This window comes from Dendroctonus ponderosae, unplaced genomic scaffold (genome assembly GCF_020466585.1).
Source record: "Dendroctonus ponderosae isolate FM_Combo_2020 unplaced genomic scaffold, Dpon_F_20191213v2 Dpon_F_20191213_10, whole genome shotgun sequence".
NCBI classification, from domain to species: domain Eukaryota; kingdom Metazoa; phylum Arthropoda; class Insecta; order Coleoptera; family Curculionidae; genus Dendroctonus; species Dendroctonus ponderosae.
In genome coordinates this window covers 5,558,041-5,572,966 of record NW_026017111.1, presented here as the reverse complement: position 1 = coordinate 5,572,966, position 14,926 = coordinate 5,558,041, and the positions used below count along the sequence as shown (strand labels likewise).

The 14,926-nt window shown below is 41.0% G+C and overlaps 2 protein-coding genes across 5 annotated transcripts; one reads left to right on the top strand and one right to left on the bottom strand.

Moving 5' to 3' along the window:
* The first annotated feature begins 12 nt into the window (after positions 1-12).
* LOC125502860 (protein CASC3-like) lies at positions 13-3,615 on the top strand. 2 transcript variants are annotated; one of them, XM_048662295.1, is made up of 13 exons: positions 13-272; positions 462-618; positions 794-941; positions 1,001-1,090; positions 1,147-1,260; positions 1,427-1,560; positions 1,616-1,715; positions 1,770-1,964; positions 2,023-2,203; positions 2,258-2,531; positions 2,587-2,705; positions 2,760-2,933; positions 2,998-3,615. In XM_048662295.1, exons 1-13 carry the CDS (start codon positions 228-230, stop codon positions 3,193-3,195), a joined length of 1,929 nt encoding a protein of 642 aa, XP_048518252.1. In that variant the 5' UTR covers positions 13-227; the 3' UTR covers positions 3,196-3,615. The 2 variants fall into 2 exon arrangements, with proteins under 2 accessions (XP_048518252.1, XP_048518253.1); XM_048662296.1 differs by having other exon boundaries at positions 15-272; positions 2,258-2,468.
* Positions 3,457-7,213, bottom strand: LOC125502861 (inward rectifier potassium channel 2-like). 3 transcript variants are annotated; one of them, XR_007280578.1, is made up of 6 exons: positions 6,622-7,213; positions 6,247-6,530; positions 5,936-6,186; positions 5,630-5,886; positions 5,168-5,532; positions 3,968-5,071 (listed from the first exon to the last, which is right to left on the bottom strand). XR_007280578.1 is itself a non-coding variant. In XM_048662297.1 (5 exons), the coding sequence occupies exons 1-5, from the start codon at positions 6,711-6,713 to the stop codon at positions 3,650-3,652; spliced, it is 1,170 nt and encodes a 389-aa protein (XP_048518254.1). In that variant the 5' UTR covers positions 6,714-7,210; the 3' UTR covers positions 3,457-3,649. The 3 variants fall into 3 exon arrangements, 2 of the variants coding, with proteins under 2 accessions (XP_048518254.1, XP_048518255.1); XM_048662297.1 differs by lacking the exons at positions 3,968-5,071; positions 5,168-5,532 and adding an exon at positions 3,457-3,935 and having other exon boundaries at positions 6,622-7,210; XM_048662298.1 differs by having other exon boundaries at positions 3,967-5,532.
* Positions 7,214-14,926: the final 7,713 nt, after the last annotated feature.

The following is a 14,926-nucleotide window of genomic DNA, read 5'->3' as shown; positions in this document are numbered from 1 at the left end:
CTAAGACGTTGACACATGTCACTGCTTAAAGTCCAACGCTACGACTGCTCAGGCCGATTTTCTCTTTGTTCATCAAACGGCAAAAACAGAGACCCGCAAACCTTTCGCAGTGCGTCTCCAACCGTAAGGTTTACAGAGCCGAAAAAAAACAAAGTATCTTCCTCAGATAGATCTGCGAGATAGATTCCCCAAATATTACTGTTTGCATCGTCGGTTAGTTGGTTATAATGGCTGATCAGGATAATGTGGAGAAAACCCCCGATGAGAGCCAGGTAGGTGGCAAAAAATCCCCCCCATACACTGCACATTTTCACAGTAAAAGTGAAAGAGGCACTGATCTGGGTCGCAAGTTCACTAAGTGGAGCACCTTCACCGCTTTTGTGCGTTTTCACCTTGATTTCGTACACGTTGTGTTCGTTTACTGGTGAAATTTGCCTTCAACCCGCACCATGATTTTACAGGAGAGCCCTGCGGTGGCTGAGGCTGCAGTGAAGGAAAAGACTTCGTCTGAGATCTCAGAGTACGACAGCGTGGATAGTTACAGTGACGATGATGAGCAACCTATTGGAAAAGCCCGTTCTAAGGCATCTGGATTGGATTCCCAATCGGAAACAGAAGGTTAGTTGGATAGCAAGCCCCCTCATGGCTCATGGCTCAGTGCCACGTTTATTGATATAAAGGGCACGCTTGCCGCACTTGATGGCCCTTAACTTTATAATGGTTTAGATAAAAACAGCAATTTTCTAATTTTATTAGTCATATGTCGATATTAATTTCCTGTTTAATTGGGCAGACTGTGCGGCTCTTGAACGTGAAGAAGGTGATGGCCAAGAAAGCGTTCCACAGAAGAAGGTGGATGATGATGAGGACAAGAAGAACCCGCAGTACATCCCAAAGCGAGGAACTTTCTATGAACATGACGACCGAACAGCTGAGGACTTGTAAGTTCTAGATTTTTATGTAGGTATAGTTTTCTTATTAACGGTCACTGATATTCCAGAGAGAATCAGGAAGAAGCCGAACCGGAAAAGGTGGACAAAGACGGGAAAAAGAAAATCTGGGACAAAGAGGGAAGATGGGGCCATGATCGGTAAGTTCATCAGGTTTTTTTGTCGAATTTTTAGTCAATTGGTGGCCTTTCTGCAGGTTCAACGATCAAGAGCAGTCGCCTAAGTCGCCTTCCGAATTGATTGCCATCTATGGTTATGATATTCGCAATGAAGAAGGCCCTCCAAAGGCAAGAAGGCGCAGAAGATATGGGTAAGTCCCGTTTTATCAATTTCATTAAGACTCTGTACATATTTGATCTTTTCCATTTTTTGCTTGCTGCAACTCACAGGAAAGTTAGGTACTATATAACTCCAATTTGGATAAATAGAGTGTTTTGTTGAAAGTATTGCAATTGAAAGGTGAATTCTTTGTCTAGCCGCGGCCCGAATAAGTACACTCGAAACTGGGAGGACGAAGACGCCTATGGGAAGCCTGTTCCAGCTCGCCCACCAAAGCCCGCTAAGAAAGAGCGGCCCAGAAACTCTGAGGAGTTTCCTCCTTTAGGAGCCAGTAAGTCATGAGCATCAAACGCGAAGCCCATACTAAGTTTAATGCTTTGTTGCAGACAGCGATCGCGCCCGGCTAAAGTCCCCCTCAGACTCTAATGGCGATAACATCGAAGCTCAGGAAAACAATATGCAAGCTTCAAGAGCGTCAATTGAGAGGTAACTTTTTGCCGTTCCGCAGCCAATCGCAACGCTATAACTTGAAATTTCCAGACAAGACCCGAAGAAAGAGCAAGCAGTGGAGCAAAATCAGCCTCCGGCATCGCACAATCCCAACTCGTCGAGACAAGCGCCAGAACAACGAAACTTGCAGCCGGAACAAGGTTCCGGTAGGTTCAACCAGCCCCAGAAAGTGGGAACTGGGAGAATAATCGCCCCTAAGAAGGAAATCAAGGACTCTGATTACAAGTGAGTGTAACTAGTTTTGATTTTGATGGCATTGACTTACAAGGGCTATTATTAACAGGGGTTTTACGACCAAAACCCGGCAGCAGCGCAGCGTTAGAAGCGAAAATCAAAAAGTGCTTCCCCCAAGGAACCTCAAGAAGGAGAACGAGTACATTCAATCGCAAAACTTCTCCAACAAGAACAGCAATCAAAATCAGATCGCTGAAATGGAACGGGAGATCAGTAGTCTGAATATACAAGTAAGTTGATCGGGAATTTGGGTGATTTTCGGGGTAAAAATTGTGTTTTTTTAGGACGGGGTCTATAAGGGCAAGCGAACCAGCGCGGGCAGCAATAATAACAACAAGCCAAACGCAAACAACCAGAACAGACAGGGGAGCGTTCCGCCCCGTTTACAGAACAGTGAGCCCAAAGGCTCGAAGCGCTACAGCTCATTGAGGCAACGATCGCTCCCCGAAACCAACGCGCCGCCAGTGCCAGCTAATTTCAGCTTCTACCCAAATGGTAAGCACCATCATTTAATTAAGCATGGAGGAGCGGTTACAGATGTACACACTTACCCCTGTGGTAAGCACTAAGGCTTGAATTTTGGTGAGTGTTATTCCAGTGGGTTTTGTTGCAGATTACAATTCGGCGGCCCCGCCCCCAGCAACACAACAACCAATCCTGCCCTCATCTATTCCCCCTGCAGGTTTAGTGCCGCCCCAAGTGCCTGTAAGTGCAGCGCCGCCCTTGCTGCAGGTAAGCCATCCGAATTACATTTGGATGTCGGGGGTTGACCAAACCACATTGCAGGCCCCGTTTCCCGCGGCGGCTGCTTTTGCAGCGCCGGCGCCCCCTCAGGCCTTCCTGCAGGGCCCACCGCCCCCTTTTATCGCAGCACCGCCTGCGCAGCCCCAGCTAGTCAGTTACGTTACGCAGGCACAGCCAGCTTTCGTGCAGGGCTACCAGGGACAGTTTAACGCTGTTGTAAGTGACAATGCTGGTTATTTTTATATAGCCACTTTCTAACTGAGCCAACTGATCAATGTAGACACAGCCAGCTGATTTGTATCAGCCACAGGGAGGCATAACGTACTACTCGGCTGATCAGCAAATCGCACAACGGCCGGTTCCTTTAAGGAGACCTAAAGCGGCCATCCCTATAGTCGCTCCCACGAACTTCAAAGATCAGATTCAAAGGGATGATGTTAGTTGTAGTACTGGTGAAGCGACTCCAGTGAGCGAATGAGATTGGCTTGTCTATGTAGGATTTAGCGGTAGATGATAAGTGTGTTGGAATTTTTTACATTATTTTTTAGTTTTACTGGTTTAATCTCAACCAGATAATTACTGATTCATAGACGAAATTAACTCTCGCACCTATGGAATATTATGTAAGAGAGAATTTATCATTATAATGAAGTTCGGAGTTCATTAAACTAAGTCCGCGCTATTCCTAGCACACTCTGTATCGTGCGCACTTACTTTGAGCTCTTTATAGATTGTTATCGATATGTTATATAATCGACTTTAATTCCTTATTTATTTATGATAGATATTTTCTATAATGTAAAGAATAGATGATAAAACCATATATGGCAATTTTCACGATTTCATGGCAGTTGCAAGGAAAGTTAGTTATAGCGTAATATATAATATTAAGAACCAATGCAGTTTCGCTTTAAAAGAATTGATTGAAACATCTAAGATTTCGAATGTAGCTGATTCAGATTCAATGATTGTCTATCAGGTTTTATTTGTTGTTGCAGTTCCCTGAGGACTCTACCGCTGCAAAGTGGTACTTCTTGCGGAACCGTTTGCTGGAACAGTTTTTTGCTGATCAGATACTCCCGTTTTGGGGCATTGAATTCCAGACACGGGCTAAACTGATATCCCCACATTATTTCTTTGTTCAGATAGGAGATTTGGCTGCGCGTTGATTGTCCGGTTTTCATCGAACTCCCTGATACAACAACAACAATTTCCAATCTGGAATAGAAGAGCGGGCAAAAGTTAGTTCAGTTTTCTTATGATGTTTTTACATGTATACTTTTTTGTTTATTCTTAAGATATGGTGGATGCACTTTTCCCTCAATTATCGAAAAATTGGCTCAAGTAAATGTATCCATCATAAGCACGGCGTCATTATGCGCGGTTTGAATGAAACCATCTTCAGACTCTAGTATCTGCTAAAGATGGTAAGACTTAAAAGAATTGAATTGGATATTTAAAAGGAAGGATGCATTTGACTAGAAACATTAATTTTTTAACCCACGTTTTCGACGCTGAAAAAAATCAGGATTATGGGCTATTTTTATGAATCTTTTGTTCTTGTGAGACCCAGATACTTTCTATAAATGATGCGAACTTTATCTTCCATTTTCAGAGCCACGTTTACCACGCTGGCAAAAATCAGGATTATGGGCGATTTGTATCAAACTTTTCTCATCGGAAGACTCAGATCGTTTCTATAGGCGGTGCTAATTTCATATTCCTACTTCCTGTAGTCTGGTCGATGCAATTTTTTAAGAGATAGAGTGCATTTGTGGATAAACGTCCATTTTCAGAGCCACGTTTACCACTCCGGCAAAATTCAGGATTATGGGCGATTTGTATGAAACTTTTCTCATCGGAAGACTCAGATCGTTTCTATAGGCGGTGCTAATTTTATATTCCTACCTCCTGTAGTCTGGTCGATGCACATTTTTAACAGATAGGGTGCATTTGTGGAAAAACTTCCATTTGCAGAACCACGTTTACCACGTTGGCAAAAATCAGGATTATGGGCTATTTGTATGAAACTTTCGTCATCGTAAGACTCAGATCGTTTCTATAAACGGTGCTAATTTCGTATTCCTACCTCCTGTAGTCTGGTCGATGCAAATTTTTAACAGAGATGGTGCGTTTGTGTAAAAACGTCCATTTTGATAGCCACGTTCAGTACGCTGGCAAAAATTAGGATTATGGGCCATTTTTATGAAACTTTTGTCACCGTAAGGCTGAGGTATTTTCTATAGATGGTGCAAATTTCATTATTCTACCTTCTTTAGTCTGGTCGAAACAAATCTTTAAAAGTTAGGGCGCATCGTTTTTAAACATCCATTTTCAGACCCACGTTTACAACGCTGAAAAAAATCAGCATTAGGGGTGATTTTAATGCATCTTTTGTCATCGTAAGGCTCAGATCCTTTCTATAGATTGTACTAATTTCATATTTTTACCTCCTGTAGTCTGGTCGATCCAAATTTTTAACAGACGGTGCATTTGTGTAAAAACGTCCATTTTCATAGCCACGTTTAGTGCGCTTCATCAATCAGAATTATGGACGATTTCTATGAAACTTTTGTCACCGTAAGGCGCAGATATTTCCGATAGATGGTGCAAATTTTAATATTCTACCTCCTTCCTAGCCTGGTCGAAACAATTTTTTTAAGGAGAATTAAAGAAAAAGCATCCTTTTGTTCCACGTTTACGGCGCTGGCAAAAATCAGGATTATGGGCAATATCGATGAAATTGTCAGCCTCTTTAGAGTCAAGTGTGTTCTGTAGATGCCGATGGCGAAAAATTTCACATCGCTACTTGCGTCTAAAAATGTCCATTTTGAGACCGATACCTACCAGGCCAAAATAAATCGGGGGAAGCAAGCATCAGCAATTGCTAAAGCAGCTAAAATAGTTATTACCTTGTAGTCATCAGTTCCTTAGCAGAAATGTCCCACAAAGGGCTTTCAGGGCCTATTTCATGAATGACATCCACCGGCCAGAAAAGCATGCCAAATGGTTTGATCGCCAGTTCAACCATATAGTTTGGAATCAGTTCGCCTTCCAACATCATGCGGTCTTTTATCAGATACATGCACACATTAGTGTTGATCCCATGCCTTCCTTCCTTGTCGTTCACCCGCACTATCAAGCAAAGGTGCCCATCTCGAAGGGAAACCTAAAAACTCATCATTTCACTCTCGAAGTTCCAGCCCCCATTCGCTTACTATGGCTTTTTTGGTGAACATGTGCCCATGCACGTTCCTCTCTTTGGGCTTGTTCAACTTAGCGTACACTACTGATATGAAAGCCCCATCAATAAAAATCGTCGTGATTGTGCTAAAGGCCAAAACAACAAAGTACAGTTCGCAATTTTCACTTGGACGCACATAACCGTAACCGATCGTTGTGATGGTTTCAATCCCCAACATGAAGAAGTGCCGCATGTTGCTGATTCCCACCATGCAGGAGAGTTTTCCTGTAAAAGTCCATTAAGAGCATATTCAAGATCCTGCGCCGCCTTTTTTCTTGGTAAAACCTTCTTCGTTATCAAAGTCTCCACTAAACCATGAGTCGAAGTAGAATAGCAAGGCGCAGCTAATGTAAGCGACAACATTAACAGCAGCTACAGTTAACAGCAACCATCGCCACTGCATGTTAATCAGCGTATTCCACAAATCTTTCGCATATTGGGCGGATTTCTGGGGAATTTTCTTGAAATATACCAATAGTCGACCACTTTTGCATACCACTCGGGCGTCTCGTTTATACTGGCTGCGATTTAGGGGCGTGTTTCGTCTGAGAAAGTCATTTCGACTCGCACTACAAATGCAATAATCCAACCTTAGCCTGTGGACTATTTGAGGAACGGCCTGCTGATGCTCGGATTTTTTTCAAGTTCTTTCTTTCCTACCTTGTGCTGCGTTTCAAAATGACCGGAAAATTCACTTGATCGTTCTGTTCGGCGTCTAGAAACTTCAAAAGATCGTTATGTTCGGTCGACATTTTCTGGCCGCTTTTTGGGTTTGGTACAGCATTGTAAAGGTGAAACGAACGATATCAGATAATGCGAACAATACATCCAACTTATTTGCTTATGTTATTAATAAGACTCGTTTTAGCTGGGAATTTCAAATGTTGTTAAACCACTTGATGTATTTATGGAAATGTTATTGCTCTTTCGTTATTATGGAACGATCAGTACAGACCTTTTCAGCTAAACTGCGCTCTTTTCTTTAAAAATTTATATCTTGGAAACCAATTTCAGTGCTTCTTCCAAATTTAACCCGTGTTGAGCAAACACTAGGCTCTTCCGATGTGGAGAGTTTCATAAACATCGGACAAAGTCCTGATTTTTGCCAGCTTCGTAAATGGGGGTCTCTAAACGGATGAGTGCTCAAATGGGTTCTCTGTGTCAAAAATGTGCTTCTTTCAAGCCAGTGGCAATCCAAAATTATCCTCAGCTGTAGAAGATAGATGAGTCTCACGATGCTGAAAGTTTCATAGAAATTCCCAATAACAGCAATGTTTTCCAGCTTTGTAAATGTGAGTCTCAAAATTGACATTTTTATTCAAATGTGCCCTCCTTCTAAAAAAATTATTCTTTCAAAATAAAGCATGGGCCGTTGTGAAATTCGAACCATCAATAGAAGAGACTTGGGGTCTAAAACTGTTAAAATAATCATAGAAATTGCAAATAATCGGAATTTTTTTCAGATTTTTAAATGTGGGTCTCAAATGGATGTCTTTATTCAAATGTGCACTTTTCTTTAAAAAATTGATTGAACTGAAGCATGCGCCGACCTGAAATTAGCACCATCTATATGAGACACTATAATCTGAGGACACAGAAAGTTTCATAGAAATCGCAGTTAATCGGAATTTTTTCCAGCTTCGTAAATGTGGGCCTCAAAATAATTTTTCCTATTCAAATGTGTTCTCTATTTAAAAAAAAAAGGTTTTTCCAAACTTAAGCATGAGCCGATTGGAAGTTTGCACCATCTATAAAGAAACTTGAATGTGAATGTGAAAGTCACTCAGAAATTGCATTTATTGGGAATTTTTCCAGCTTCGTAAATGTGGGCCACAAAATTAAAATTCTTATTCAAATGTGCTCCCTATTAAAAAAATGAATTCTTTCAAACTAAAGCAAGTGGCGATGTGAAGTTTTCACCATCTATAGAAGAGACGTGAACCTGAAGACACCGAACGTTTCATAGGAATGCCAAATAATTGGTATTTTACTCAGCTTTGTAAATGTGGGTCTCAAGATGGACGTTTTTATTCGAAAGTGCCCCTCTGTTTAAAAAATCGATTCTTGCATACTGCAGAATGAGGCGATCCGGAATTCGCACCACCCATAGAAAACACTTGGTTTTGAAGATACGGAAAGTTTCGTAGCAATTCTTCATAATCGGAATTTTTTGAATGTGGGTCTCAAAATGAAACTTTTTCACTCAAATGTGCAATTCTTGAAACAAAATTCTTTTTCAAAACTGAATTAACAGACTATGTGAAATTCGCAACATCTGTAGAAGACACCTTAATTTGAAGACGCATAAAGTTTCACGGAAATCGTACTTAATCGGATTTTTTCCCAGCTCCGCAAATGTAGGCCTCAAAATAGAAGTTTTTAATCAAATGTGCTCTATTGCCTACAAAATTGATTCTTGTAAACTGAAGAAAGGGACGATGTAGAATTCGCACCATCTAGAGAACCCACTTGAATCTGAAGATATCAAAAGTTCCATTCTGAGATCCACATTTAAAACGATAGAAAAAATTGCGAGTGTGCGAAATGGCAACGAAACTTTCCCCATCTTCAGATTCAAGTCTTTTCTATAGAAAATGCGAATTCCACATCGCCCCTTTTCTTCCGATATCCAGACTCAATTTTTTCAACAAGGGAGCACATTTGAATAAACACGTCCATTTTGAGACCCACATTTAAAACGCTAGAAAAAATTTGGATTATGTCAATTTGCTGCGAAACTTTTGTTATCTTCAGATTCAAGTGTCTTTTCTATCGTTTTAAATGTGGGTCTCAGAATGGAACGTTTTCATTCAAATGGGCTCCCTGGTTTAAAAAATTGATTCTTCAGAACTGAAGAAAGGGGCGATGTGGAATTCGCACCATCTAGAGAAGACACTTGAATCTGAAGATAACAAAAGTTTCGCAGAAATTTGACATAATCCGAATTTTTTCTAGAGTTTTAAATGTGGGTCTCAAGATAGACGTGTTTATTCAAATGTGCTCCCTTGTTTAAAAATTGATTCTGGATATCGGAAGGAAAGGGGCGATGTGGAATTCGCATTTTCGATAGAAAAGACTTGAATCTGGAGATGGGAAAAGTTTCGTTGCCATTTCACACACTGGCAATTTTTGCTATCGTTTTAAATGTGGGTCTCAGAATGGAACGTTTTCTTTCAAATGTGCTCCCTGGTTAAAAAAATTGATTCTTCAAAACTGAATAAAGGGGCCATGTGAAATTCGCACCATCTAGAGAAGACACTTGAATCTGAAGATAACAAAAGTTTCGCAGCAATTTGACATAATCCGAATTTTTTCTAGCGTTTTAAATGTGGGTCTCAAGATAGACGTGTTTATTCAAATGTGCTCCCTTGCTTAAAAATTGATTCTGGATATCGGAAGGAAAGGGGCGATGTGAAATTCGCACTTTCTATAGAAAAGACTTGAATTTGAAGATGGGAAAAGTTTCGTTGCCATTTCACAAACTCGCAATTTTTTTTAACGGTTTAAATGTGGGTCTCAAAATTGAAGTTTTTATCCAATTGCGCACTCTGGCTTAAAAAATTGATTCTTCAAAACAGAAGAAAAGGGGCGATGTGGCCTTCGCCCCATCTATAGAAGACACCTGACTCTGAAGATGCTGCCAGTTTCATTAAAATCTCCCTGAATCTTGCGATTTGCCAGCTTAGTAAATACGGGACTCAAAAATCTTAACATTATCAATAACGTGCCTTCCCGTCTTTCACAATTCGGTACTTTCAAAGTAAAACAAAAAGAAAATTGCAGTTTTCACCTTTTTTAGCAAACACTTGACTCTAAGCAACAAGAAAAAGTCCCTTATATCCGCAGCTTTTGCCCAAAAAGGGAATGAACGGAGAGAAAAAACCGAAACCAACCAATTTCCTTTTTATATAAAAAACTTTTTCTACCAAAAAGCAAGTGCAAAAAGTTAATTTTTGCAATGAACAAACATAGACTAGTCAAGTTATGAAACTAAGTAGGCCGCGGCCGTCACAGCCGCCTTTGCATTAGTGGTTTCTACCAGATCAGAGATCAGTCTTCTGCCTTCTGCCGACCGCCACTTGTTAAGTACCGAGGACGATTTGATGTTGTCGTTGATTCGCGTCTTCTACATCCTTCTACGGTTTAGAGGTAGAATGCGCTGATTTTGTGACACCAGTTCCAAAAGCCGATTTTATTTTATCCGGCGATTGTTCGCAGTGGTGAATTGATTTGCATGAAATTAATCGAAACCGGTAAGTTCCAAGTAAACAAACTTTGAATTTGAACTGTCTTGAAGGAATGCTGTTCTGGTGTGTTTAGGTAAGAGCGAAATTGCCGGGCTTCTAGTTTTTATCGTCGCATCTTCAACAGTCAAATGTCCGCTAAACTCGATGCTTGTCTGAACTATTATTTGCCTTCTGATCAAGAGATTATCCTAGAGAGTGCTGAGGTTCCATTAAGCGAAACAACCACGAATCCCATAAAGTAAAAAAAAAGAGTTGTAAACCAAGTGTCCCAGACTCTTTTTTCGAAACAAAAATTCCGTTTTCGGCGATGGACAAATTATAGTATTTCAGCTCAATCGTACTTTGAACTTGTGTGGTCGAAAAACCATTTTCTGATCCCCCCGAAAGGCTTTTTCCAGTGTAGCCACAGACAAGCGCCTATCGAAGAGAGGCAGGCCAAGCTTTTCTGTTCTTATCACAAAGTGTTTCTGCAAAACTGGCAATCATTTTTATACAGGAGAGGGAAACTGTTTGCAAAAAATGCACTTAAAGTGTGGGCTTTTCCGTCATCATCGCAAAATTCACAGTTAAAAGTGTAATTCGAAGAAACCAGCTGCTGAACTATCGGTGGCCGGTCCATGTAAGGTAATATGAGCATTAGCCGATAAAATATGTTGTTACCTCTTTCATTTTTTCTGTTATTTGAATAAAACCCACGAAAACGAGTTTCAAGTTGGTCGTCGACAATCTAATTATTTCGCGTCGTAATATATACGGTACTTTTCGATTGGTTATTGCAAAAACGTGTTTAGTGTGAATTTCAATTTCTTGCCATGGCAAAACCGTGCCGAACAAATTTTCAACGCCATAGAATATCAAATGAATGGCGAATACATTATACGTTATAGTCCAACATATTTACCGGAATCCTTTATTCCAGCTGAAAACGCTCACTTTCCAAATCTGCTTAAAATGCCTGCTATTTGAATGCTAAATTTCGAAATTTTGCAACATTGAATATATTTTCGAAAACTTCTTTCAGCCACTACAACCAACACAGTGCAAGTGTTGTAAGTGAGTCAATGGCAAATATGTGCTTGGCCGGTTCAAACAATTATTTTGGCCAAACTAATCACGCTACGCCATTCGCAGTGGCCGCATTGGAAAGGGCAAAGTTTTCTTTATACACCCACAGAGTTTCGAATTTGGGCCATTACCAGGTTTTTTGCTACCGATTGTTCAGCCGATTCTCTTGTTTCGCCTAACTTCTCCTGAACCTCGCTGCCAATTAATTGTCATCAAACCAGTGCCATTTTCTCTCTTGGGCACAAGAAGTTTCGAATCCGGGCCATCCTCAGGGGTCCCGGCTAGGAACTTTCAAAGCACACTGAGTCAAACGCGTTTTTTACCTCAGGGGTTTTAACAGATAATATCTACCAAACCACTCAACAAATACAATAAAAAATTATCGCATCTGGAAGAACGAGGTTTTCTCTATGACTTGACAGAGTTTTGCATCAAGAATTTTTCAATCAGCACCCCTGTTCTGGTCAATTTTTCCAGTCAAATTTCGTCAATGAATTACCGTTAAGTTTGTGAAAGCAGGCCATTGCTGATCACCTCGTTGGAAAGACAGCAATTTTATGTCCCAACTGCAAAAAGTGCTCTTTCAAACCCTCATCAGGGTTTTGGTCAGGAACTTTTCAAACTCATTGAGGCAAACGCGTTTTATTGCCTGCCGCGTTTTAACAATTTATTTACGCCCAAATATCCAAAGTTGGCCATTAGCAATTGCCCTGCTGAAAACAGCAAAGTTGTCTGTGTATGCGCAGAAAGTTTCGAATCCAGGTCATCATCAGGTTGTTTTCCACCACTTGTTCATTCACACCCTTTCTATCGGAATATCTTTTGACATTTTGGCATTAAATCTCGACCAAATTAGTGAATTTTTGCCCATCAAACCATTGTTAAGAGCAACTTTTCCTCTTTTAGGGCCGAAAGTTGCGAATAGAGGCCATCGGCCAGGAACTTTGCAAGCCTATTGATCCATCAGCGTTTCATCAATTAATTTGCCCCAAATCGTCCAAGATTCACTACTGGCAATTGCCAATTTAGAAAGAGCATACTTTCCCCAACACGTGCAGGTAGTTTCGAACCTAGGGCATCCTCAGGCAGGCTGGCAGGGATATTTTAGACAACACTATTGGGCCATTTTGGCACCAAGTTTTGCCAACTAAAAGCCCCCAAACTAGTAAAGATAAACCATTGTCGTTGTATTTCCTCTAAGGTAGATAAAGTCTCGAATCCAGTCCATCATCAGGGTTTCGTCCGGATATTTTCAAAGCCCAGTCAGCCAAAGGCGCTTTAATTTGCGCTAATCCTCTCAAGATCTGCCATTGATAATTACCGTGATGGAAACAGCAAGCTCTTCCCCATATTCCTGGAGAGTTTCGAATGTGGGGCATCATCAGGAGTTTTTCCATGAATTTTTGCATCAGGCTTGATCATATTTTGGGCTGTTTGCGCCTGGGCTCCGACCCTTTGTTTCACAAAGTTTGTTAATTAATTGCGGCCAAACTAATCAAGCTACGCGTTTGCTGATCTTGAACTGTGTTAAGGGCAGCAAGTATTTCACTACAAAGACATAACGTGTAAAATACAGGTCATCATCAGGGTCTCGGCAACGAATTTTTATTTCAAAGCCCATTGAGTCAAACGACAACTTTGATCCGGCGGGTTTTTACAATTAATTTACGCCAAACTATTCGCGAAGTGCTACTGGCAATTGCCACCTTGGAAAGTGAAGTTTCTTCTTGAAGCCCGGAAAGTTTGGAATCCAAGCCATCATCAGGCTGTGGCGGATTGTCCAATCAAGACCCAAGAGTCAGTCAATTTTAGCGGTAGGTTTTGTCAATTAATTGCCGCCAAATTGGTCAAAATACGGAATTACCGATGGGGATGTTGGAAAGAGTGTAGTTTTTGCCCTCGGAAGCAAAGCGGTTGGAATCTAGATCATCGCCAGGGTTTCGCCCAGGAATTTTTTAAAAAGCGCTGAGTCCATTAATTCGCCCTCAACAATTCAAGATATTCAACCACACTGTTGGCAATTTGCACGTTGGACAGAGCGAAGGTTTTTTTTGAAGCCCAGAAAGTATGGAAGCCAGGCCATCATCAGGCTGAATGTCACAAATTGTGCATTCGATTCAACTTGCATTGTTTGGGTACTTTTTTCTGGAACGTTTGTCAATTAATTGCCACCCAACTCGCCATACCATGCAATGGTTGGTCATTCCGTTGGAAAGAGAAAAGAGTATATCTCTGTTTAGCAGTTAAAGTTTCGAAACTGGGGCATCATCAGGGTTTTGGCTAATAACTTTCAAACACCCAACGTTTTATTAACAAATTATTTTGCGGCAAACCATTCAAGATGCACAATTCCAGACCGACGGCTTTTCTGCTTTAATTTGCAAACATTTCCTGCAAGTGCTCTCGTTCCCTCACTTGATCTCGAGTAGTCATCGAACGGCTAAAGTGTTATTAAACATTGTCGATACCGGAAAACGAAAACGAAATCTTTCAGAATGAACAAGACAGGTGATTTTTTGCGTTTGCAAGCAGAGGTCCGATCGTTATGGAACCTAAACGACCTTAACATGGGGCGACGTGAATGAATTTGTGAAAGTCGAAGTCGTCCTTTATTCGGCCGGGTTCCAAATATGGCGTTAAGCGTTAAGAGATGGTGGTTTTGTAACAATTATCGTAATTTTGTCCGATCAGTGGTGGGTCGCTTCGTAATAAAAGTGTCTTATTAAAATCAATTTAATAGCATATAATAATGAACGAGATGCTTGCATATGCTGGTTGCATCGCAGATAAATGCACGGCCGTTTATTTAAAGACTTGATTCGATCTGCTAGGGCCCTGAATAAAATTATCGTCTAATCAGAAAGCGAAATTGTGGGCTCATTTTCTCACCTGAGGAATTTCAGATTAAAAATGAAGATGCCGTGGCAGGAGGCGGTTAATGGAACTCACAATTAGAACATATTCAGATCGTCCAAGACGAATCGCTCAACGCTGGCAAATGGTGCGGTTGGTCCCATAATTTCCATTAGGTGCGTTGAAAAGTTCGAGGAATCGTTCGAAGCCGGCCATAATCGACTGCTTTGAAATAGGAAGCACACAGCTATCATTTTATAACGATTAACTATTATTCATATCATTACACTGCATCGGCATTTAGTTAACACCTCTGCGTTCGAACTGTTGCCTTGGGCACCGACTCATTTACGATTTAGAAAGGCGGATAATTTCATACTTTGCCGCTGAAACATTTTCATTTCAAACGTTTTGTCATGAGTAGCTTTCGTCCTGTTCGCTTTCATATGCAGCCCCAGTTCTCCTCTACAAGGTGATGCAAAAATCAACCATTTCTGAGCTTGTTTCTCGAGGATATCAGCTCTTGAAGATGCAGATGCAGATTGGTCAGACTATTGGCATTGATATCAAACAAAAAGCGCCTTTACGCACAAAAACCGACGTCCAGGGCCATTTGCCACAATCGATTGCATTTGAGGCTGCAAAGGAAATTTCAACAATTCCGACATAACAGCAGATTTTTCCAGACAGCCAACATGGGACAGAACAAGCGACAGCCCAAATTTGACTCAAATCGCCCTATCGACTGACTGCTTGCAACCGTTGAAATCTTAAGCTACGATAAAATATTCAAAATTCCC